The following is a 22,326-nucleotide window of genomic DNA, read 5'->3' as shown; positions in this document are numbered from 1 at the left end:
CCATCAATCCATCAATCTGTATCAATCAATCTGTATCAATCTGTATCAATCCATCAATCTATGTATGGATCAATCAATCAATCGGTCAATCAATCAATCAATCAATCAATCAATCAATCAATCAATCAATCTATGTCTGTCTATCTATCTGTCTGTCTGTCTGTCTGTCTGTCTAAGGCCTAGTCTGGCTATCACCAGACCAAGCTCAATCTTTTAAGATTGAACATTGGTCTGGGGAGTCTGCTCTGTATTTTCTACTGCACAAGAGGCGTGATCAACGGGCATAATTCAAATGATTCTGTACGCAATTGGATAGTCCTTTAACCAATCAGACCAACGATCCGGGTGACGTACTTTGCAGAGCGACGCGAAAACTCCAGGCAGGAAATGTGTAACCAAACGTGTTGATCAGCGGTTTGCAGAAGCAGCAATGGAATCGAGCGATTTTTGCAGGTTATGCAAAAAAAAAACATGAAAGTTAGTGGTATTTACACCCACTCAAGCAATTTGTTTGCTAAACTAAAGAAGCCATTGAGCATCGTCGAGAGGTTAAAAGGAATTGGACAGAGCCGTAATGGCTCTGGAACTGGATTGGATTAAACCCGGCAATAGCGCGCCAGGTGGATAAGCCAGTTTGTGATTGGTTCCCGCAAATTTGTAAAGGAAACAGCAGAGATAAATGTACAGGTTTCAGGGTAAATGTACAGGGCGAAATAAAATCGCCGGCATATAAACCTTCAAACCTCAAAATGGACTTTCAATATTCAGATTTGTCTTGACAAACTTTGCTTTTTTAGATAAAATTAGAATCATGTTAATATCTTCATTCACTTTAATTCTATGTCCTTACTTTCAACTTCGAATTCTAATTAGCATATTTTTTGCTATCTCATTTAAATACATTCCTAATTCAATTCTGAATGTCGCACAAGCCTATGCTTTCTAGGCCAGAGTGCTTTTCATTTGGCCTCCTCTCTGGTGTGTTCCCCTGTGATAAAGTAAGAGGTGTACGCAAGTGCATAGATTACCAGCCCTTAACCAATCATCTGAGACAGGCCCGTTCTGCATTAACAGCAATGACCTTCCCGCCAGTGGTGACAGTCACCTGTCAGCAACGTCTCACTCCTGGCATTTTCAGGGCTCAGAGATGAGAAATAATTAGGCCGACAGTCCTCTAGGGTTAAACCCCGGCCACAAGTCATCATGCCAGGGCTCTGTCACAGGAGTCAGAGGTCAAAATCAGCCAATGATATGATCTCCCATAGCCAAGATCCCACAGCTTGGTGAGAAAGAGAGATCAGGTTATCAGAGCGAGCATCCCCTCTGAGAAGAGTGATGCATTCAAATCATCATAAAACCTAACATGTACCACACTGGAGTTTTCACCAGCCTCCAGTTATAAAGTCACGGAGAGGTGAACATGCGTGCAATTCCTTCACAGAGGGAGGCTTGGCCGGTGTGCATGTCATTCGCTTTGAATATGCACACATTATAACAGTAGCAGACAGGATACGACCGGAAACAGCTTGGATGTGGCAAGCTGGTATTATTTGGTCTCTTTCCAGTCAATAAGGAAAATGAATGTTCCCTCACCTTATTACGAACATGAACCGAGACTGATTTCCTGTCATCTGTCCTGGCAAAACACGCGTGCTGATGGGAAGCAAGCTGTTTCGAACTGGGGGGGGGGGGGCGGGGATGGGGGGGACGTTTGTGATGACTTGTTTACCCAGAGCTGTTCAACTGAGGTCAAATGTCTGTAGCAAACACATGGAGGCATGTTGAACACCGCTTTCCCTCACGATTTATACTAACCAAACATATGGTACGAGGAGAAACGAATAAACCCTTAATATTTGATCTCTATAAAATGAGAGTAAATAACATTAAAATTCAGTTTAAATCCATTGTAAATTCAGCCTTGAGCCAATTTATCTTATCTGGACTATAAAAAAGTGTGTATAATCTTATTGAGGTGGAGCAGTACACACACACACACCTGTTTTTTTTTTTTTTCTACCCTGCAGTCAAACACTTCTGCAACTCCTGCCTCATACCCCCTCCCCCCCATCCCCACCTCCTCATGCTGAAACCCATTACAGAAATACAATTTCTAATGCCTTCACACAGGCCCGCGATCGACTGCAAACAAATTTATATTCAGCCCGTAAACAGAGAGCAGCAGAGATTTATTTATTGAGCGGAGAGGAGAGAAACAAGCTAGCGCGTGAACCCTGGGTAACCCCACAGCTGACATGAAGATGGATAAGTGTACCATGCAAATGTACAGAGGGAAAGGATATATTGCACTCCGTCATTCAGTGCATTGCTGCCCGTAGAATTCCATTTATTCTTCCAGCTGGGACCAGATCTCTGGGGTTGTGAGTGCACCGTTATACATTGCTGATTATTTGAGATGGTTTTTTAATCACTGCAGAGCCCTAGTAAAACTCTTTATTGGTCATATAAGCAGAAATTCCTCCTCCTGTCCTGTACAGTAGTTCAAATGTTTAAATGCAAACAATATCATAACTATTAGATACATAATCATCTTGTTATTTTTTATTCACTATCGTTTTATTTGAATAAAATACATTTTATGCATGTTAAAAAACAAGTAAAATGATCATAAACTCACCTCGTTTTGCCAGAAACTGATTTTAATCTGATTTAACGAGCAACGCCAAAGTGCTTCCGATTCCCAGACCTAGAGAACACAGACAGACACTTTTATCCGAAGTGACTTACCGTACATTCAGTGTATATATTTTTGTCTCCCAAAACGTAAATGTGATGCAAATGTGCATTTCTGCATTTTCTACGTTTTTATATTTTCCGTATTATATTTTAACGCTGAAATCATTTGACTCAGTAAAACTTTTTAATGACTAAGCTACTTACTGGAAGGAAAGACCATTCAAGTCTGAAAGTAAAGGCCACATCTGTTACAAGGGAACCCGGGGCTGCCACTTCTGAACAGATGTGAGAGTGTTATAACCTCTGAAGCTAATATCTCTGGTGTTCTCTGTCTAATGCTCTATGAGTTTGGAGAAACTTTTTGAAATGTCACATAAAACATAATGGAATGCACATGTGAAATAGTCAAAAATTCTCATATTTTAGACATGCAAACAGTCAAGATTAACAAAGCAAGGCTTTAAAAGTTCAAAGGGTATCTTATAAGGACACATTTCATAATATTTTGGCTTGAATTTATCCAGTGACGTTTCAATACCACATGAATCACATATTAGGTTAATTGGAAAAAAACTAAAAATTAACATCAATCATTTATTCCATACATATATGTATACACTGTAAAAAAAAAAAATTAGTTGAATCTTGTATAACTTATTAAAAAAAAAAGCTTAAAATTGCTTGACTTATTTTGATGAGTTTAAGCAATGTAAAAACATTTGTTGTCACAACTTATTGATCATATGAATTTTACAGTGTATATTTCACCATACTCATGTGTAATAGGCTCATCCAATTATTGCTTGAAGTTACAAAAATTCAAATCTGATGAAAAAAAAAAGAAAATGAATGAAACTCCGTAGTTATTTATTCTCGACCAAAGTAAAAAAGGCAGGTCAAAAACTCCTTTTAAGGATGTGTACGCTACTTATTACTATTTAGTATTAATTAATTGTGGCGTTTATTTGAAATTACAAGAGAAATTCCACTTAGAATGAGAACAGTGAAAAGTTTTAAATGCATTTATATGGTTTCTTTGTTTTTTCTTTTTTATATACAATATGTAAAAGGCAGCAAGGCTATAATAAAGTTTAGCATATTAAACTTACCCTAAAATAAAACTCTTTGTACTTTTTTTATTTTTATGAAACGACTATATTTAACGAACTGAACCATTTAAAAAATATTGTCAGTTTAGCTATTGCCATTTGTTTTGAAAAATAAGTATTTCTAAAAATAAAAGGTTAAATACTTTTGGTATGAAGCGGTTGATTATTGCAAGGGAGGCAGCTGCTAATTATCATCTGACCGACGAATGACCTGCGACGACAGCTGTTTAGAGCACAGATAATCACTCAGAAATCTCATACAATTACTTTATGATTCCCTTTTAACATCATTTCAGCTGTTATGTTAGATTACCCGTGGCCATAGAATTCTACACAGAGTTTCAGTTTTTTGCGAAGTATGGACACTCTTTGCGTTGAACAAATCTGTTTTAAAGATAAATAGATCGGAGTATAAGGAGGAATACAATTGTGTTAACGTGAGTTACCTGGGAGATATACGTTTATGAGATTCTTTTCAAAGTTTATATGAATTAATAGGCATGAACCACAAGATCCATGGCTTTCCAATTAACAACTATTGACAATGCAGGCTTAAGACCTTATTCGGGTAAGCTAAGGCTGCAATACTGACTAAACATGTCATTGATTTTCTGTGCGTGCTAATCTAAAACGGACTGGGCCTTCCGAGAGAGTGAAAAAAAATATATATATGAAGACAACATGTGTCGAAATAATATATTTTTTTATGGGTTAACTTAAATGTAAAACACAACTACCCTTTAAAGGAAATTAAATGATTTGGATCTGAAACAAACAGAACAAAGAATATATTAATAGCCTATCCTAAATGTGACTTTTCACAAATGCCTTGACATTTGTGCAAAATTCATAGAAATCATGCAGCGTAATGTAGTGCGCTTTTATTAAATTCAATATTATCCACTATGAAATGCAGTACTGATGTTGACCCCTCTTCGCGCACGCGCGAGCGGCACACACTCCACGAGACCTTATTAGCAGGTCAAATAAGTCATTCAAACTTGCTTGCTTTGGTAAATTAACGCTCACTCAGATGAAGGAGATGTCCGGCTATTGGCCAAGAGTTAGAGGGCACGTCATCCCCATCCATCACCGATCGAATGTTTCTACAAGGCATGTCCCTGTCTAGATCTGAGCCTCTGTCCTCTTGCGCGCTATGTGTGGCATCTGTGGATGGAGTTTCTGTCGCGTCCAGCCTCGAATGAAAATCTGGAATATATGAGATGCAGCCATGAATTCTTATCAAGGGTTCAGGGACACAACGTCACTTTTCAAGGGCTATCATGCTACTGGAGTAATGCGTCTGCATCAGGACCACGGAGCCACTACTGACTTCCCAAGCAGAGAGGAGGGACATGTCAACAACACCGAGGAGGATTTTCTTCAATATCACTTCACGAATCTCAGTGCCACGACCACAGGCGCGTGTTCAAAGCCCTGTGAGGACCCTGGTCCTGCTAACTCGACCAGACCCCCCTTCCCCCATAACCACGACTTCTATAGACCAGTGCACCCCGTTCGACCCCAAGTCCCCTCCTTCCAAAGCTGTCGTGAGCAGGGTCTCTCCAGAACGGGCTTCTCGCCTTCCTCAGACACTTTAAGAACTTTCTCCGGCGCGCTTTGTGAGCTCGGCCCTGTCAACAACACACACCTCGTTGCGCGCACATGCGACGGCCCAGTGCATCACCCTCCAGTTCAGGACGATAGCACCAGGCACAAGGCTCTAAACACGTTAAATGAGACCTTGCACAGTGAAAAGACATTCGACTGGATGAGAGTGAGGAGAAATCAGTCCCGTGCAGGTAAGTTGACTAGTTTTCTAGTTCGACGAACTTTTCTGCGGCGCACCTTAATTGACCGAGTGGCCACATTCTTGGCTAATTTTCTTTTAAATCCTAGTGATGTGATTTAAAATATAATGCGATTGCTAATTGTGTTTTTCAATTATAAAATGATTTTAAGAAAACAGTGTGTCCAAAGTTGAACAGTAACTTTTCAGCAAGCAGAAATTAATACGTGGAGGAGGAGCTATGGAGTGTGTAAGTTTGGCTATACTTGTGAAGGCCAACTTTTTAAACGTACTTACAAATATAGCATGTCGACTTATGAGAAACTTTAAAGTGGTCCTCACTATAAATCAATCCTCACTTTAAATGTACCCATATCAACAGGTTTGTAGGCTTATATGCACCACCTCAAAACCTCCCTACATCACGTAATCACCTAAAAATAATATAGTGAAACCATCATGTACTTAAATAAAAAGTAAAAATAATCTGAGCCATATATGTATAGGCCTGTGTGTATATATATTATATATGTGCGTGTGTAAATACACACATACATATGTAAGCAAAAGTATAGAAGCAGATTATGAAACATCCTCTGCAGATGTGGCACATATCAGGGACAGATAGTTCTTGCTTCCCAAATCAGGCTTTACAAATTAAGGATAGTGTATAAGATCCGCTCTGGTGCATAAATGGGTCAAGCAACAACATGCCAGGCAGAATTCCTCCATTTTTATAAATAGCACTTTCCATTTCATTCTATTCTCTACGTTCATCCCTTTAAAAATTCTCTCATTGACAAGAAGCAGCCCAGGCTATATTTAAAGGAGTCCAGCACCCCCTAGCTCTCCATTCAGAGCCAAATAAACTTCGGAGGAACACTTTTCCTCGACAGAGCCCTAAATCTTAATAGATTCCAATGTTTATATGCTGCAATTAATTTTCTATATTGAATGTCGGAAAATGTCTGTCAGAATCTCAGCGTAATCCTTAACCAGAGTAATGATTGGATAGGTCTGCGTTTAATGCAGTTCAAATGTGAGTTACTTGACATGTGCTCATAAAATGTCACGCTCAATGACATTTGACCTGTATTATGTCAAAGTATTTCATGTTTGTTGTGAGAGCCGTGCGTTAAATTGTGAATTGCTCGTCCCCCTCAATAAATCACAATATATGTAATAGGTTGATGGTAAAACCAAGATGAGCCCTGTTTGAGTTGTCATTTCCTACGAATCAGTAATACAGCATTCATATGGTTTCCAGACTGTCAGGGAGAAGAATGTCTGGCCAGGCCACACTGATGATCTAAAATAACTCACAGGCAAATATGTCAGCGAAAAGGTCATTTCGGGCTATATCGCCCAGCGTATGAACAACAGCTGTGGTCATGAAATAGGAAAGGCCTGCTATATCAAATCCCAAATGCTTGAATGGCGGCAAGGCCAGGCGTTCACAATTTGTGTACTGTTTTGTCTGCTGTTTGTTTTGCTCCTGCCTGTCCACCCACATATATCATATAATATAATATATAGAGAAAAGCCTACAACTTTTTGCACTCATTCCTACCTAGATTTGAACTTCACTGTCCCTTTAAGCACATAAGGCTTAAAGGGACAGGTCACCCAAAAATCTAACAGAATTTACTCACCCTCATGTCATTGTAAGCATTTCTTTCTTGTGCGGAACACAAAACAAGATATTTACAAGAATGGTGTGTTCCAAACGACATTGGATCCCACTGACTTTTGGATTCCATGGAGACATGCATACAGGTTTGGAATGACATGAGGGTGAGTAAATGATTTAATTTCGGGGTGAATTTTCCCTTTGAAGAGGAGCATAAAATAAAACGGTCACTATAAGTTGTGGCTCTCCCTCTGTGCTTAATGTCTTGGTTTTATGGCAAGCCTTATGGAGAAAGCGTTGTATGATGATATATGAGAGGTCTGTCAACAAGTGCTTAAGATAATACTCACATCAACACAGCAGCCAAAGTCAAATGTTAAATGGTAGGGCGAATGTTTATTGCCAGCTCCTTTACTGAAGTTCATTATAACCTAATGAAAAAAAGAAAAGAAAAAAGATTATTATTAAAGGGAAAAAACATTAAAGGGGATAGTTCACCTGTATGACTTTCTTTTTTTCCCTCATAAAAGAAGATATTATGAAGAACATTGGACCCCATTGAATTCGACTGATGAGGCATTTTTCACAGTGTTCCTCTTTGCAAGTCAAATGGGTTTGGAACGACATGCGGCTGAGTAAATGATGGTAGAATTTTCATTTTTGTGCGAACGATCCCGTTAAGTCAGAGATTCCATGCATTGTGAGGGTTATTGTTCTTACTGGGCAACATCAAATGTTTCCTATACTCAACATGAATAAAAGCTTACACAGAGTGTCTGACTGGATCCCCCAGTACAGTGCACACAGTCCCGGTGTGTCATTCTTCAATTATACCCTGACAGCACCTGAATTACTGTGGGCTGGACGCCAAGATGACCGAGGCAATCTGTATCGATCCCCCACCCCCCATTCCCCTGCTCTCTTTTAGGCTTAGTGGGGCACGTCATCCCTCCGACTGGTTGGCCATTTCCAAGTTTGCAAGTCATTCCTCAAATGTTTCGTTTGATTCCTTTATGCCTTCTGGCGACTGCCAATTCTATTATCCAGTAACTCATCCATCAGTGTTTTCATGCACACTTTTTTATTTCCTAAGGAAATTGCTTAATTACTTCATATTTGTCAGTGAATGCACTGATTGTTAGAATATCCCTTGTGAATATTAGAGGTGACTTTACAATTGCTTTTTTTCATCTGTTTGTTTACTTTCAGTTGCACAGCGAGAGCGAGATAAAGACCAACTGTATGATCAACTGTTTGTGCTCTAAGCCTTAGAGAAAGGGTGAGGGATTGCTATTAGTGACATGTAGAGTTCATTCAGCTCATTGGGAAGTGTTTTAATTGAAAATTCTCATGGACCTCATGCAGGTAAATAAAAAGAAATATACAATGTTTTAGTTTCAATAACAAAAGGAAGTATTTTAGGAAGATATTAGTATTTTGTTATTGCATTTGCAACCAAAGCATTGTGCATTTATCTGGCTTTTGTCTTTGTATATCCTGCGTCGGGTCAGACTGTACGTCCATGACTACAATGACATGACCAAAAACACACACACACAGAAACATACACATGGTGCGCAGATGGCATGGAGGTTAGAGAGACACTTGCAACTGTAGCAGTATGTGAGGGAGGGCTCAATGCGTCTGTAACACCCCTGGGGATTTTCCCATCCGACCCCTGTGTGTGTGTGTGTCTCTGTGTGTGTGTGTGTGTGCCGTAAAGGAATGTGCAACTTCCTGTGAGCTTCCAAAAACAAACAACACAAGCAAACAACAAAACATGAGTTTGATTTCCATTAAGACAGCTGTTAGTTGACTAGCTCTGTTAAACTGCAGATTTAACGCTATTCTAAAATTAACACTGTAGAGAAAGGCACATTTAGGTGCACTAGGTTTTTTTGTTTTTGTTTACAGGAGATTCAATGTTGGGCAAAATGGCAAAACTGGAAAGCAGCAACTTTGGAATATTTTTATGACAGGCTGTGATGGACAGTGCATGTGACCCCTGACCTAGTCATCTGTGAGGAGCAAACAGACAGTCCTCTATTTAGCTTACTGAGACAGGGTTTGCATACAGATGAAGGTCAAGCAATCAAAAACTCGTCCTCAAAGGAAAATGCCTAGCAAATATCATTTCTGATGTAGAAAAAGAAAAATGTTGAAGCAAATTTTTTTTTACTTGGTAAGGTGTCTATATGGAAGAAAATAAAGGCTTTTCAGTGTCATATTACAGTTTAGAGATTTTGCATATAGCTAATCAAACTTGAAAATGTATTTCTCTTACTTTCTCAAAAAACATATTCCTGTCTCAACCAAAAGGCAGACGTGGAAGGTTCAAATATCATTGTTAAAACTCACTTTTAATCAGTGTAACAGACTACTATATAGCCTATATATATAGACGTTATAACAACATATGTCTTTATATTGCTTTAACTCATCAAAATAAGTTAAGCAATTTTAAACTTTTTTTATGTTATACAAGATAAATTTTTTAAGTCAGTTTAATGCAATTTAAGTTGAAATGATTTACACATCCAACTTGATTGTACTTAATGTAAGGCAGCAACTTTTTTTTACAGTGTAGTTATTTATAAATCTCAAATTATAAGACAACATGAGCACAATATGAATATAATACTATTCCTACATTGTACCCTATATGCACTGTTTTATATTCATAAGGTATGGTGTGTTATGAATATAAAATCATATTGCATAACTAAGATATAATAAAATAGTAGGCTATTAGATTGATATGGTGCTCTGTTTTTATAAATCAGTAGGCTACCGATAAATTCGTTTCCAATTGGTCGCGGCTTAAAATTTAAAGCGTCATTAATAAATGCCAATAATATTTTAGATAACAATTGTATAACTGAATATATTAACAGCAAACGTATTAACAGTAATACTAACAGTAAAAAAGTTTACGTGTTTTGTTTTCCGTGTTTGTTAACAAAATTGCAGGTGACATTCCATACGAGATTAATATGAATATAAAATAATTATGAAATCGTTGTTTTTCTTTTCATTCAAGGATGGAAAGCAATGAATTAATTTGATGTATTAATATGTAGGCCTATTGCATTTCCTTAACAGCTATCCATCTGGGGAGATGCTCGGACCCGGAGCTGAAGACGGACCTCGGACGAGATGCTGACGAGGACCCCTCGAGTGGAGCCCCGCGAGCTAATTTTACCACCAAACAACTCACAGAACTGGAAAAGGAGTTTCATTTCAACAAATACCTGACTCGAGCTAGACGGATAGAGATCGCGAACACTCTCCAGCTGAGCGAGACTCAAGTGAAGATCTGGTTTCAGAACAGACGCATGAAACAGAAGAAAATGCTGCGGGAAGGCCTCGTTCCTGGATTAATGCTGATTACTGGCTGTGATGAGGACTCGAAAAAAACACACACTTGTTCATCTCCCGACAAAAGATAATTTCAGTAGGGTAAGATTTTGAGCACTGCTGCTATAGGCTATAAAATGTTAACAATCACGTGAATATCATGCGCGAGAGCAAGAGAGTGATTCTGTTGACAAAAAAATTATTTACACACACAAAATTAAGTTTGCCCCTAAACATACATATTTATTTATCTATTCAACTCTATTGTTTAAGAAATTAAAGCAGTAACACTCTATGATAAAAAAATGTTTGCTCACCTGTTGAGTCAAGCGGAGAAATAAAAACGCACTTAATAGTCTTCCTTTTAATATCTTATAAGTGTTTTATTTGCTACCTGTTTTGTCATTATGAATTTGCTTCTGTTATTAAAGATCAGAAAATGAAACGTTCGAATTGAATCAGGGTCATAAATTAATCAGGGTAAAAGTGCCAAGAAAAGTGACATTTATTTAAAATAAAATAAAAGTGGGGGGAAATGCAAGAAAAAAAAAATGACTCCTCGGTTTTTTATATTTTATATAAACTATTATTGCGTTATATTCTATGCCTAAGTGTGTTTTTAAAATAGTTAAGAATAATGTACAGTGTATAGGCCTACTGTATGTTTTCTATATGATAAGAAAAAATGCCCAGGGGTCAATTATTCCCTCTTAATTTAAAAAAATAAAATAGATTATTATTTCTGACACTGCTCATCTGGTTATTCTTCCAGGATCTAAAACAAAAACCGTGTTGATTGGTTAAAAGGCATCTATAGCCAAAAACAATCATTTTATTTTTAACAAGCAGCGAACTGAATATCTGAGAAAAGGTAGGCTTAATTATTTTAGAACTACCATTTAAATGTAATTAAAAATGTAATTATTTATGGAATAAAACATCTTTAACGTGCATCATGTAGGCTACAGTATCTGATGCGGACAGATTGAGTCGCGCGCACGAGCGCAGGCTGCACACATTCAGAAACACTCAACAGGTTTGCTGCCGTTTCGCAGACATACTGTGTCTGTCATATTCATGCTGCTTGTGCTTTTATCTGCAAATAAAGAGCGCCGCACGATGATCGGTGATACTCGTCTTTCTAAATAATGGCGAAAACCTGTCAACGTACAAAGTGCCTCCACTTAGCCGTGTATTTTCACCAATTTATTGCTGGAAGAGGTTAAATCGAGTGCCACGGGTTGAACCTTCTGATACCAACTCCTCACTTTGATATAGCATCAAAGCAGTGCATTGAGAGCTAGAAACCCGGTGACGAATAAAGTGAGACTTGTGATTTATTTGTTTTTTTGGCACCGTTTACATTTCGAATGCATATCCTCAAAGTGTTTTTTATTCATGTGGCATCTTTCAGATATACTTTATCATTTTAAAATGTTATATGGATAAACATGGAGATATTTGCCCTGCAGTTTCCCCCCTTTTGTCACTATTCTATTCGTGGATGGACACAATATTTGATCTGGAATGAGAGAGGGCATTATCGTCATTTCTAAACGATCGATTTATCGATGTTGGGTGGATTTAAGCTGATTGAATTTTAATTGATTTTTCGTGATGGGTTGAATAATTGCAGCATTTAAATGCAAGCTATATTTTTTTCACTCATTTATTGTTTTCAGTGAAATCACTAAAATTAAGATGTCAGATTCTTCACAACATCAAACTGAAAGACAATAATACTGTTCCTTTAAAATGAACCGTTTTTTCACTGCATGAATTCCATTTTTGTTTTGCATAACAATCTCTCAAAGATCATTTTAATTTGAAAGATTTTGCATAATACCCCCTCTAAATAAAAGCAAATTCTCTAACAAAAGAACTACAGTCCAGGGAAGAGATTAATTATCTGAACAGTGGAAACGAGTCTTCTTAAATTATATTAAATGCCCTTACAATTGTCCAGCAGCAAAAACACGACTAAAATGATTTGAAATAAGCGTTCCTCGAGACGCTTTTTTTTACGTCGGTCAACTTAAAACATGTTGGTATTCTCGCCATGTTAGGAACCCTATATGCACGAAGCACGACTCGCATGCCTGAGCCTGCTAATATATGCAGTTACTCCAGAGTTCACCTTTCACCTCTTGACCTCTGTTCTGCCTCGAGACAGCAGTGACCCGGTCAGTGACTCACAGAGAAAAGGCTGCATTATTAATATGTGTTGCGGCGTCTTTCACACTTCTTTCAATTTTAAAATGTTTATGTTACAGTGTAGGCTTCTAGTTAATTAAAGTTGTGCAAAATTATATAATGACACCATTTATTAACGTATCGTTTCAATTGAATATAATATGTAATAACAATAAAATAACACAATTATTGTTTATTCATCTAGCCTATACGTTTTCTTTATTTGATCCATAATATTTTCTGGTCAAGTTTTTTGAAGAGAGAAAAAAGTTGACATTAAAACAAAGAAGATTAGATAATCACCTTTTTTATGAATAAATGGAAATTCTAAACCTTCCAAGTAACTTTTTTCATAAAAAAAAAAAAAAAAAAAATCATATTATCAACTAGATATATTACTTATTTTTGTGCGCTTGAGAGCGTGATTGCGGACTTAATGGGATAAAAGCATAGGCTTGTTTACGATACTGTATTCTTTCTCGAAACGTTTGACGCATGAATATGTACAGCGTTCAGGAACAACGTTTTTTCTCTCGAATGCTATAGCTCATTAGATTTCACCTTCACAATCTGATACCGCGTGCAGGGGCTTAATGCCCACGTTATGGCACGTGGGCGCGGAAATAGATAACATGATAGAATCAAGTCTAATCCTCACTGCACTGTTGCATTTTACTCAGTAATTGAGAGGAAACGATTGTACCTCGCTTATAGCGATGCTCTTAGGATGATGACCAAAGCCATACATTATTTTATGTATTAGAGGCCTAATATCAGTTGAGTCTGAGTGATGCAAATACACAGTGAGAAAAATCTGTAGTGTTCTGCTAGTGTCAGCCACACAAACTGAAAGAAGTTTAAAGGTAATATTTAATTTACCTTTACAAGTAACTGTGTTAAAAAAGTTAATACAACTAAAATACTGATATTATTTACTTAAAGGAAGGTTTTATTTTAAACTAACAAACATGTGTTAATCAGCTAATAAAAATAGGCTAAGTAAATAAAAAGAAGTAGTAATAATTATTATTTTATAGGTATAACAAAATGTTATGTTGACTGGCATCACATTCATGCACACAAAAGTGCACATCAAAAGTACAGAACATTCAGCTTCATTGATTGCCCACATTCCTATACTATAAAACAATGTAATATATGAAAATAGTGATGTTTAGATTTAAATGTGAACATATTTAAAAACACTTTGTGCTTATGCCTTTTAACTTTTAATAAGCAATACACACACACCTATACATTGTGTGTGTGTGTGTGTGTGTGTGTGTGTGTATATATATATATATATATAAAAGGGGAAACTATCTGGGATGATTTTAATAGTGTGTGTGTGTGTGTGTGTGTGTGTGTGTATATATATATATATATACACACACACACACACACACACACACACACACACAGTAGTCAACATTTGAAGTGGATCAAAACCTTTCACCAAAGTTATATATGAATTTTGAACAATACCCGTTCTTGTCATAGGACAACTTTGATGAACTTTTTTTTGATCCATTTCAAATGTTGACTACTGTATAACAACATAGAAAAATCATCACATACAGTTTCACCTAATTATAGCCGTCACCATTTAACATGAAATTATTAAAATATGGGGGAAATTATTTTCTTTTAATTCAGTCAAAATCTTTCAAAATACTTACAAAGCAAACATGTTCAGAACATGTTTATATGCATTTAGCATAGCTATTTCAATTGATTATTTAAAAATATAGTCGTCCTCACACTGTCCATTTATGTGGCGGCCTCTGATAATGGCTGATTCTGATGGGTGGTCCTTAAAATGGCTGGTTACTGTTGTACACTAACAAAAGGAGGCACACAGCTTCCAACACCTCTTCACATCCCACACACAGTCTCCAGTACAAACACGCATTGTATCAGTTCTTATGCATCGCAAGCAGTAAAATGAAGAACTGATACTCGTTTGTTTGCTTGTCGACGGCACAGATAAAAGGCGGAAGTTAGAGGGAAGGTCTTAAGGCACCTTGCATATATATATATAACGCTCAGGGGCGTGCGCACGCAGACCATTTTCTAGCCCTCGTTTCTCCTACCATTTACGACTCCAGAGAACAGATGTTTGGGGACAGCTTACAGCCTCAGCGAATTTCTGTGTACAAAGCAAACAGCAGCACTCAGCACTTCTAGCTGGCTAAGAAATTGCGCTCTCTGAGAAGGGGGAGGGGGAGAACGGAGAGAAAGGAGCCCAGGGTCTAAGAATCCGGATGAGGAAGAGAATGGGAGACGCTTACCGAGGTGAAACTGTGTCAAGGTTACGTTCAGGGGGGTTTTGCATTCAAATCAGTGCGCTACACTATTAAAAATATGTGTTCTTGGCATCTATGGTTCTATAAAGAACCTTTAACATCCATGGAACCTTTCCATTGCACAAAAGGTTCTTTACAGTGGAAATGGGCTCTTCATGTTACTCACACTAAGAAAAAACGGTTCTTTTAAGAACTGATGAAAGGTTCTTCCATAGCGTTGCTGTGAAAACACCCTCTTGGAACCTTTATTTTAAAGAATGTAGGTGATGTGAATGTGACAGTGCAACTCATATGGTCCTACAAGCTCTTCCTCTGTAAGTGTCACTGGCATATATAAAGGAGGCCTTTATGTGTGGATCCTGGGAAACAAGCGCTGACCTCTATGGTGTAGCACTGCGGACTCTCAAAGTTTGGATTGCCCTTTGAAAAGTTGCAGACTAGCACTACTGGGACCTAAAAGCAAGGCAACAAGAGAGCATGTATATTTTTGCTGATGCAGATATTTGGGCTACAAAAACATAAAGGAAAAAAAAACACTACATTTATTGCACAAAAGCGAGAGGCATATTCTTCATAAAACAAAGAGCGATGCGGAAAAAATTAATAGCAATATTTCAAGGCTTTCTCTTAACGGAAACAAGGAGCAATTTCAATGCCATATGTTTTGTTCCATTTCATCATTCACCAAAACAAACCTTTTATTTCATACCTTCCATATTGAACGCCTGCTGTAAACAAAAGTGCAAAACAAATATGCAAACACAAGCATATTTGACCTTTCATGTTCACATTTTCAGCTAACCAAAAATGAATAAATGAGCCCTGCAATGCTTATTTGTCTGAAGTACGCCAACCCCCCCAAACACACACACACACACACTTCCCTTCTGCCTTCGGTGAGGTTGCCATAGTGATAGCCTCACAGACACACGATGAGGTGGAGGAGGAGATGAGAAGAGCAGAGGACGCCGTCTTTCTGTCTGTCTTCCAATAAGACATTGTGCCCAATCTACCGATCCATGTCCAACAGGAACAGAACCTTCCGACGGATGCAACCGTCCCATTATCAGAGCGACGCACCTGAAAGTCATGAATTGGGTTAATATGGTAAATGAATAAAACAATTGCACAATGATAATCAATTTTGCACCATTTTTGCATGAATATTCATGTGCCCATTGTATAGAAATACAGACAAATTAAAGTTTCGTGACCTAAAAATGCATCAGCAGAAGAGCTATACTGCATGATAATGATGTGCATTTCTATTGGCCAATCAGTGCATGGGGAAAACCCCTATATGTACATATATACACACACAAACAAACATATATATGCAAATAAAATCATCCAAATTCAATGTGATACAATACTCATGATAAAATACTTGTATAAATGCTGTATACCTATACTGCATAATAATTAGACATTTCTATTGGTCAGTCAGTGCATAGGGGAAAAGCCCTGGTGCTCAATCAACCCACTGTTTTATTTTTCATTTTAACCGTCTTCCCCCTCTCTCCTATTCATCCATCCCTCCACCACCATTCCTCTCCTCCACTGGGCCATTTATCTTTCCCTCCCTCTGCATCGCTCGCTGCCCAGCCGATATCAAGGCGTGATCCTGAGCCCTTCAAAGGTCAAGTGATACAAGGTCATTGGCGGGTCAGGCCTGCTGACTGGCTGACCTCCGCAAGGACTTCTGCCAGCAGCCAATCACACGCCGGCATCTCCCACAGCAGCCTGCCTCTATCCCTGGCGGGCCCTCGGCGGCGCGTCACGTGATCCTTAACGGACTGAAGCATCATGATGGAAATGATTAATGATGCTTTTAGTACCTGTTTAGAATGAAGCTGTCCACACTGCACTGTAATTACCCACTCCCAGGCGGCAGCTGCCTAACATAATTGCTTTTTGTTTGTTGACCTGGTTTACCAGAGAGAAAGATGGCTTTAGGTAGGTGAAGTGTGAGCGTTCGAGCACGTTGGCATTTTATAGAAGCGAGAAAGGTGCGCGATCATACGTGATGTCAGATTTAGCTCCATCCTTAAAAGGCTCGGCTGAACCATGTGATTTTTTTTTTTTTTTTTTCTGTTTCAGGCAGAAAGGAATTTTGTTTTATTTTTGAAAGTGCATTTGATAATTCCTCATTTTTATGAGGCACTCTGGCCACTGAGAGGTAAACACGAGATGTGTAAATCTGCAATAAAGTTTCATAATCAACAGCTGTGATTGTAATAAGTAATTCGAAATAAACTAAGACATTGGTGAATGAAACACTCCTTCCTCTAATTTCTGTCCATACGTCTTAAAACCAACCAATATTTCAGAAGAAAGCACTTAAACTGTTATACAGCTATAAACACTACTTGCATTTGGTCACACATGAATCAAATGATGGTCTCCAAAGAGCTTCAAAGAATGTTCATATTCTCAGTGACAGTATTAAACCGGAATCGCGATGGGCTGATTTGAGAGTCTGAGTTGGGAATATAGAGTTTGAGTGTTTCCCAACTTTATATTTGCTCCAGAAAGCCCCACAGCCATCATTTAGGCTCAATTACCCCTTCAATGACACCAAAGCAGACGTGTGCCACACAGTATAGCATTCTCAACTATATTATTAAGATAGTCAATACCAGAAATACTTTTGGTCCCCATAAGGAAAACAGGCTTATAAATCATATTAAGTGATGTTTTCTGGAAATGTAAAAATGCAGAATGTTTTCTGTGAGGGTTGTGTTTAGGGGTAGGGTTAGGGGATATAATATACAGTTTGTACAGTAAAAAAATCATTATGTCTATGGAAAGTCCACATAAAACATGGCAACCCAAGGCAGGCAGGCATAGTATCAACACTCACATTCTTTTTTTCTTTAAAAAAATTAAATAAAACACCTTCTTTTTTTTAAATAGTAACTGTTAAATTGATAAATAAATAAATGGTTTTCATTAAATATTTAATATTGACTGACTTGTTAAACCTATAAAATGCATTAAAGGTAGGGTAGGCAATTTTCAGAGAGGCTAACAATAGCATGTTAGCTTTGAAAGCATGAGATCCCACCCTTCCATCAGTGCGTCTCCAAAGCCACGCCTCCTTCAAAACACAGCAGGCTAGAAGTGTTGACAGTGTTGCCATTGAAATGCATAAATTCGAGTCAAGTCAAGTCATCTTCATTTATACACGCTTTTAACAATGCAGACTGTTCCAAAGCGGCTTCACAGTGACAACAGGAAATCAAAGCAACAGAGACTGTTTGGCTTTATAGCAGCTCTAGAATAAAGGTATTGTCCAGTTAAATTTAGTTTTGATTGATTCACTTCCATCGCAACAATCATTAGTTATTAACTTAGGGGCCGCTAACGCGACACCGTTTTAACAGAAAACTCTTAAGTTCTCTCTACGCAAACCTTAAAAACGCGAACCCCATCAGAACGCTGTTGGCGTGCACATGCGTATTACGAGTTTAGTCTATAGGGATGCGCGTTTGAATATATGTGCGCAGGCGCAGGTTCCAATCTCTTCCAAATTACAGTAGTTATGGCGTGAACGCAGCATAAGCTGGTTGTTTTGGTTCAGGAGGAACTGTAAAAGGTGGCTGCTGTTTAGGCTGAGGTGCTCGTGACTGACGTATGTCAGTAACTCTGCATAGCATGAAACGCACTGATGACGTGTGATGTCTGCGTGAGCAGGTGTGCGTAGGTATGGAATACACACAGTACCATGGGCGTCGGAACCATTGTATATGGGTGGGACAAGACCCACCCACTTTTTAAGACCAATGATATTATACCCACTCACTTTTACCGTCTCCAATTCAGCGCATTTGTCTGTTCGCTTTTCAGAGCGCCGTCAGTCAAATCCATTCCACTTGAGGAATAAAAAAAATAAAAAAATAAATAAATTCAATTAAAATTAATAAATTAAACTCCATTTCCGCTGAATCGCTACATTATATTTCTCAACAAGCCGCAACTGACGAAAGTAACCGCCCGTTGTACCCTTCCAGTCAAATATTGCGTTGCAAACATCAATAACAGAAGTTGTCATTGCTGGCAAATGACCATGGTATTAGGGGGATAATCCACGGATAGCTGTGCATTTAATGCACGACGTGGAGGCAAAGAACCGCCCAACGTGAAGTGGAGTTTGGTTTACTTGTTTAATTAAAAGGCACCAGAATACATGAAATGGTATTTACGCCCATGCACCGTACATTGAGAGGCAGGTAGGACATGGTATTCGGACCGAATGCAATGATTGGACTAACATTTTATGGTCCTACGCCTTCCACAGACGATATATTTACATATAAATTAATTTAGACCACTTAACTTAAAGGGGTCATATAATGGTACATGCACTTTTACAAGTTGATTGCACTGAAATGTCTGTTGGCAGTGCCTGTACACAACCATCCTATCATGATAAAAATCCATCCAGTGGTTTTGTTTTAATCTCCTTATATGTTTGACCATCTCTGAAATCAAGCCGTTCGATATTGTGACGTCATAAGATCGTACGCCCCTCCCGCTATTGTGATTGACAGCCGTGTTTCAACACAAGACCCGCCCTGAGCAAGCTGTGACAGCCGTCGTCATAGTAGTCCGCCATTGTTGATATGCTGGAGTAGAATGGCGTCTAAGCGATTGTGGTGTTCTGTTCTTAGATGTAATAAGGAACACAGCAGTCATTTGGATGTTCCTAAATCCGAGCCGTTGAAGAAGCAGTGGCTGAGTTTTGTTTTTGAAGCAATATGCCCAAAGGATTGACGCGGGGATTCCCTCACGGGGATTCCCCACGATCGTCTGTGCTTTCATGTTTGCGCGAATCATTTCCCACCAGACAGCTTCACAAACGAGAAAAAACGGATCGGTACCAACGTGTTCCTGCTGAACCTCCAGAAGATGTGAGTGTAATGTTTTATTAACCTTTATATTAGTATTTATATTAATCTTTGCGAAATTTGCAAACCTTGCTGCAGGCTTCACGATGAATGCGTCTAAGGTTTACACTCAGGGTACATTACGGCATGTTTTCTATGTAAGACGTTCTCAATATAATTCATAATCCCACGTTTATAACGAATAACACGTGGTTATTGTGTTAGATACGGTCAGAGAATGTCTAATACGGTGTACCCACAGAACAGAGGGGCGGGGTGAGCAAAGCTCATTATCATTTAAAGACACATGCACTGAAACGGCGTGCTGAAAACAGAGCTGTTTTTGACCAGGTAAAATTAGTGTTTTCTTACAATACTAATGAGAATTTTTAATTAAAGTATATTACAAACTTTTAATTTAGACCCTAAAGAATCATATTAGCTTGTACAAAAATGGCATTATATGACCCCTTTAAGCCGAGTGCACACTGTACGATTTATAATAGTCCTTTACCATTGTTCCTTTTTCAGACTGTACGAACATGATCCTCACTGTAAGCCATGTCACACTGTGGGATCTCAGTTGTCATTAATGTCAGACTGTACGACAGTCAAGACATGCTAAAAACGGATGCACAAAAGAAAAATCATCCGGAGTTTTACATCAATCAATGACACGTTCGGTGACAGTGAGCTGCATTACACGCAGGGTTGAAATGGTGGCTACGTTAATTTTGGTCATGGCTTGTCTTGAAAAACAAAGACAATTTGACAGTTGTTGCAGAAGTCACACTGCAGGACTGAGTCAAAACCTCTGACACTGCCAGAATTTCGTCTGAGGTCAAATTTGATCGCAACGATCATTAATCGGTTGTAGGTGAACATGTCAAACTAATGATCAAAGACTTCAGATTTTAGACTAGGATCAGCGGAATCTTTTAGGATTTGCTCAATTTGTCTCAGACGGGCAAAATCGTACAGTGTGAACCCGGCTTTTGCGATTGCTATCAAGATGTGAAGACACTTTCAACAAGCATAACAAAAAATGTTTCTGGAACAAATCACCTACCCTGCCTTTAAATCTTTGCACGTACCCTTGGGGGGGGGGAAATATTTCTTTGGAATAACATGCACTTTTAAAATCGAGCTCAACAACACCAGGAAAGTGTATGAAGAAAGTAAATAGGGTCAATTTGGCTTCTGCAGAGCTGGCATTGGGATTTACAGCTCATATTTCACATTGATCCACAGTCCTTATTATTAATGAGCAAGTGGCGATAAGAGTAAATGAACTGAAGGAAAACAAAGCAAATAAATAATGCTTTTCCTCACAGATTTAAAAACAATATGGTTGAAAACAACTAGGTCCGTGACCCCTTTTATCTCACCTTTTCAAAATATTAGCAACTAATATTTAAAACATGAATTTATACAAATAAATCACAACCAAGTGTCAATTCTCTCTCCTACAGGTCCCTGCATTATATGCACATCTGCATTCTTCAAGCACACAGTGTCATATTTGTCATTGAACTTTCGCATCTGCTCTGCATAGCGCCATTGATCCCTGACCATAGCGACGACAGCGAGACCCAGATAAACAGGCCATGGTTGACCTATAGGCTGGCACAGACCGACTGTCCATAAATTTGCAGCTCTTTTCAGCCGGGTACGTCACACCCCGTTTCCTGCGCCAAAACGAGGGAACGGAGGCAGGCTGCTATCAGCCCTCTCAGTGTGAGCAGCTTTCATCCTCAGGCTGGTTCTCACATAACTCAGCCACAGTGTCTCTCCCTCTGCCTCATAAATAACATCCCTATCGTCTGATAATGCCCACTTAATGCTTAGTCAATAAACCCCACAGTGCCATGGTTTCTCCCCTCTCTCTTTCGTACATAAATATAAATAGTACACTCCGATTGATGTGGCACTCGGGTCTCGCTCCATCTGGGCAGAGAGGAGAAGCCCGAAGGGCCCGGAGAGGAGCGATGGAGGAGAGGAAGAGAGAACTGCAGGTGTTGGGATGAGATAGCGGCCGGAATGGCGGGATGGGCACTGACTGATCACCTGAGAGAAGCGCCTGCTAATGTAATAATTAATTAACTTATTGCTTTCTTCCGTTCACACGGCGGGGATTATTTGGCCCATTTGGATTATGTTCCAGATTCAGTACAAGTTAAGCTCAATCGACAGAATTTGTGGCATATTGTTGATTACCACAAAAAAAATTGTTTCTGTTTGTCCCTCGTTTTCTGTAAAAAGCAAAAACCTTGGTTACAGAGAGTAGGGCTGCACGATTAATCGTATTTTAATCGCGATAACGATATCTGCCTCTCTCGATTAATAAAAAAAAAAT

General features: G+C 38.6%; 1 protein-coding gene and 1 long non-coding RNA gene across 2 annotated transcripts in view; one reads left to right on the top strand and one right to left on the bottom strand.

The window, feature by feature from the left end:
* Positions 1-2,638: 2,638 nt before the first annotated feature.
* Positions 2,639-22,326, bottom strand: part of LOC311302807 — a 58,830-nt gene continuing 39,142 nt past the window's right edge. The window contains exons 3-5 of the long non-coding RNA XR_014629669.1: positions 15,962-16,161; positions 7,576-7,656; positions 2,639-2,707 (exon numbers count right to left, since the gene is read on the bottom strand). This is a non-coding gene — a long non-coding RNA (uncharacterized lncRNA). The remainder of the gene's footprint in view (positions 2,708-7,575; positions 7,657-15,961; positions 16,162-22,326) is intronic.
* hoxc1a (homeobox C1a) lies at positions 4,930-10,771 on the top strand. Its single transcript, XM_084428856.1, has 2 exons — positions 4,930-5,608; positions 10,328-10,771. Exons 1-2 carry the CDS (start codon positions 5,038-5,040, stop codon positions 10,672-10,674), a joined length of 918 nt encoding a protein of 305 aa, XP_084284982.1. The 5' UTR covers positions 4,930-5,037; the 3' UTR covers positions 10,675-10,771.

The sequence above is a fragment of the Rutilus rutilus genome (assembly GCF_951802725.1).
Source record: "Rutilus rutilus genome assembly, chromosome: 13".
In the NCBI taxonomy this organism is placed as follows: domain Eukaryota; kingdom Metazoa; phylum Chordata; class Actinopteri; order Cypriniformes; family Leuciscidae; genus Rutilus; species Rutilus rutilus.
The sequence above is the reverse complement of the archived record's forward strand: the minus strand, read 5'-3'. Positions and strand labels throughout refer to the sequence as shown.

Excerpts from the sequence above, each read along its gene's own strand:
- hoxc1a (XM_084428856.1), top strand. The coding sequence starts at position 5,038 with ATGAATTCTTATCAAGGGTTCAGGGACACAACGTCACTTTTCAAGGGC. Across the intron at positions 5,609-10,327 it reads GAGAAATCAGTCCCGTGCAG|CTATCCATCTGGGGAGATGC; the intron begins GTAAGTTGACTA and ends TTTCCTTAACAG.